General features: G+C 53.3%; 1 protein-coding gene across 1 annotated transcript; it reads right to left on the bottom strand.

Annotated features, from left to right (window-relative positions):
- Positions 1-863: 863 nt before the first annotated feature.
- On the bottom strand, positions 864-3,468 carry LOC109912861 (splicing factor 3B subunit 4). The gene is made up of 3 exons (XM_048620465.1): positions 3,256-3,468; positions 2,996-3,163; positions 864-2,049 (listed from the first exon to the last, which is right to left on the bottom strand). The coding sequence occupies exons 1-3, from the start codon at positions 3,461-3,463 to the stop codon at positions 1,871-1,873; spliced, it is 555 nt and encodes a 184-aa protein (XP_048476422.1). The 5' UTR covers positions 3,464-3,468; the 3' UTR covers positions 864-1,870.
- Between the last annotated feature and the right edge of the window lie 497 nt (positions 3,469-3,965).

The raw sequence follows: 3,965 nt of genomic DNA, 5'->3' as shown, positions 1-3,965 counted from the left end.
GAACCTACACTTCCAAGGTCTCTTTGTTCAGCAACACTTCTTTCAGTTTTTATAAAATCTACTATCCCCACCTGCAATTGGCCCAATTATGTCCTACCCTAGATTTGTGAAAAGAAAAAGATTAGCTAGCACAGTTATCCAGAAAGTTTTACAGTCTGCTTTTATATTTCTTGCCAGTTTGTATTCAGTCAGTTTTCTATTTCATACTCAGTTTCTTGGTGCTCCTTTACTGGATTTCAAATTCCTCATCCTTACCACCTTTCCTGGCATTCTTATAAGCCATTTCCTTTAATCCATTCCCCTATGTTATTTGATTAACCCTGGTTGATTTACCTTTCCTGCTGGGTGTTTGCTCCATAGAGGAACATGGATAACTGCAGGCCGTGTGCTATTTGTTTAAATACAACCATTGTCTCTATGCCACTAAAACTTCTATTTTCCTGACCCAACTGGCCATGGCCAACTTGTCCTTCATACCTTCAAAATTTCAGCTCTTCAGATTTATAACTTTAATTCCACTATGCCAAAGGAGCCTTGCCCCACAATACAGAGACAGCACTGGTGTGTGTGAGTGCCAGTACCCACAAAGTGTCAGAACCTGGAACAGTTCAGCATACCCTGAATACTGACTACACAGCGCTGGCCCTCCGACAGTGCCCGCTCCCTCAGCGCTGGCCCTCCGACAGTGCCCGCTCCCTCAGCGCTGGCCCTCAAAATGGGTCGGTCCCTTGGTTCTGACCTTCCGATAGAGTGGTGCTCTACTGGTACTACACAGATCCTATCCTCAAGCCCCTGGTGTTGTGACTCTGGTCAGAGTGCCTCTTCTTGAACCATGGCTGATTGAATGATTGTAGAAAATCAAAAACAAATCAAAAACAAGTTTTATTAAAAATGTATCACATCTCTTGGAAAAAAGTACATGGAACAGTAGTAGCTGAAACTGCATTTGAGAATGATGTCAATTATAACTGGACACAAAATTAACTCCCCTTGCCTCCCCCCAGCCGGGGCTGACCTCTTAAACAATGCCCCACCACCCCACAAGCCTGGGGCTGACCTCTAATCACCCCCTCCCCCAGCCTGGGGCTGACCTCTAACCGCCCCCCAGTCTGTGCCTGACCCGTACCAACGCCACCCCCACCCCCACCACCGGGGGCTGATCTCTTCCACTCTCCCCCATCTGCGCAACCTGGGCCTGACCCCTAATACCCCTCCCCCAGCCTGGGGCTGACCTCCGACCTCCAACCCGAACACGCTCCAGCAACTCCCCCTCCCTCCCCACAGCCTGATCCTGCCTCCTATTCACCCTCCCCTAGCCCAGGGCTGACCTTCTCCCCCCTCCTCGAGCCCGAAGTTTACCTCTAACACCCTCCCCCCACCCCTCACTGTAACAGCAAAAGCATGACCCCTTTTAAGTAGAGACAGAGGTGTAGCAGGGAACTGCGCGATCGAGGGTAACATTAACTCTCTGATTTACAGGGAGCCCAAGGTCAGGGTTGTGGGGTGGGCAGAGACCAAATAATGAGAACCTCAGGCCGAAAGAGAACATCCCCTGGACACACAGCAGCTCAGGACTGGTCTCCATGAACCACCCTACAGCCCTCCCACCCCACAGGGGCAGTCACAGTGACTACCACCCCCCGCCAGGGCCTGGTTACAGTCATACACCCCTCCCCCTCCCCATAGCACCCCACTCCAGCGGTTGTGTGTTCAGGGCTGTTTGCAAACTTGCAAAGTCTCGGAGGAATGGGAAACCATTGCTGTGATCCAGTTAATAACAGATACAAGATCATCCTGGTCCAGTCAGTGTCTTAGTGACAAACACAGCTTGCTCAGGAGCTGTCAATGTCTCTGAGGCAGTGATCGCCCCCTACTGAGGCTGCAGGGGACCTCGAGGTAGCCCGCGGGGGGGCAGGGGTATCCGGGCACCTCCACGTGGGGGCACAAGTGGACCTCGGGCAAATCCGAAATGTGGAGGGCGTGGAGGGCCATTGAATCCAGGTGGGGGCATTGGAGGAGGTGGTCCACGCATTCCATGTGGGGGGGGTCCTAAAGAAGCGAGAGAGAAAAGGAGATTAAGTATAACAGCAAATTGAGAAAACAGCTGTCATCCTCCAGCCCACTCAGATTCTGTCCCACAATCAAGAGACCTCCAACTGCGGTCACACAGAGCCACCATCCCACCAACACGTAAAGACCCTCTCCCACCCAGACCAGGAGCGCCTCCCAATCACACCCCACACTCCCATACAGAGAAATCTCCTCCCCAGTTCCACACAGAGAATTCCCCTGCTCCCATTCAGACCCCACACACAACAATCTCCTCCCTTGACCCAAAAAGAGCCACACAAATACAGTCCCTACCATTCAGCACCCACACACACAAACCTCGTCCTGGTTTGACACACATCCCTCTCCATTTAGCCCCCGCACAAAGGAAAAATCCCTCTGGTCCCACACAGAACCTCTCAACCGCACCCCCCACACACACAGAAACTGCTTCTCTGGTCCCCACACATAGCCCCATTCACACACCCTTCCCCTTCAATCCCTCAGAGAATCACCAGTTTGAATCTGACCCTCAGGCACCTGATCCTCCTGTCTGATGAGACAGCACCTCCTTATTTACTCCTTCATGACTTTGAACATCTCAGTCAAATCTCCTGTTACACTTCCTTGCCTCTAGTATCTCCACACAAAGTGAAGTTGTTTAGCCCTGGGCCAGTCTGTTAAATCTCCCTCCGCAGCATTTCTAAGGCTTCTTTCATAAGACATGTCAGCCTGAACTAAACGCTGCTATGCTCTAACCAAGGTCTGACCAGTGGTTTCTGAAGGATTCAGTACCAGTTACTCGCTTTTGTATTCTGTTCCTCCAGAAATAACTTTCTGAGCCCGATAGCTTTAACAGCATTCTCAACTTGTCCTGCCACTTCCAACTATTTCAGATTTTCCCCAGCACAATCAGACTGTTGATGCCACACAGAGCCCTCCTTACCCATGTGATGTCCAAATGGGGGTCCGCGAGGGGGCATCACCATGGGGGGAGGGTTGTGATGCTGCATCCCAGGTGGGGGAGGTCGGTGAGGAGCACTCTGTGCCGGCCCACTGGACAGGGGAGCCATGCTGTGTGGTCCGTGATGTGGCACCTGCATTGGGTGCATTCCTAGAGAGAGAGAGAAAAAGGCAAGTACAGGTTATATCAACATCATCACTACCCACAGGGTCAGCAGTAACACTCTCAGGTCCAACACTCACCGTGCGGGGGCATGCCTCCTGGAGGAAACGGAGGTCCCACATGGTGCGGCGTTGTCCCAGGTGGGCCAGATGCTGGTGGTCCAGGTGCTGATGTGCTGGGGGGCATTGGAGGTGGCATCGCTGGAGGCATCCCTGGAGGCATTGCTCCTGGTGGAGGCACTGGAGGTGGGAATGATCCTGGGTGTGGCATACCTGCAGGCGAGAGCATTGAGACATGAGGTGGGGGTGGGGGGTGTCAGACATGAGCAGGGTGGGTGTAAGATACAAAAAGGGGACGGGGCGAGAAACGAGAGCGGGGGGGGGGGGGCGAGAGACGACAGCAGGGGGGACGGAAGACAAGGGGGTCCCGGAAGTGAACAACAGTGAGGGTTGAGGAATGTTACGTTGAGATTATGACACCAGAGGATTCCCTCTCCCTCCCCTCCACAGTCAGCGAGCGTCAGTCAGCATTGTCCAACCTCCCTTAAACCACCCCAGCCCTCTGTCCCGAGCTGCAGGTGTGTGCGTGTGCGTGTGCGTGTGCATGTGCGTGGGGGGTGGTGTGGGGGGCGGGGGCAGCACAGAGTGTGCAGATCAAGACCCATAGAATACATCCTCCCCCCACCGCCTCAAGATACAGAGTAGCAGATACAGCAGTCCAAGACCCCCCGACTATCCGCCCCAAACACCTTCCCCACTGAATCCCATCTCTTCCTACCCTGGGTCCAGTC

The sequence above is a fragment of the Rhincodon typus genome, chromosome 46 (genome assembly GCF_021869965.1).
Source record: "Rhincodon typus isolate 14 chromosome 46, sRhiTyp1.1, whole genome shotgun sequence".
Lineage (NCBI taxonomy): Eukaryota > Metazoa > Chordata > Chondrichthyes > Orectolobiformes > Rhincodontidae > Rhincodon > Rhincodon typus.
The sequence above is the reverse complement of the archived record's forward strand: the minus strand, read 5'-3'. Positions and strand labels throughout refer to the sequence as shown.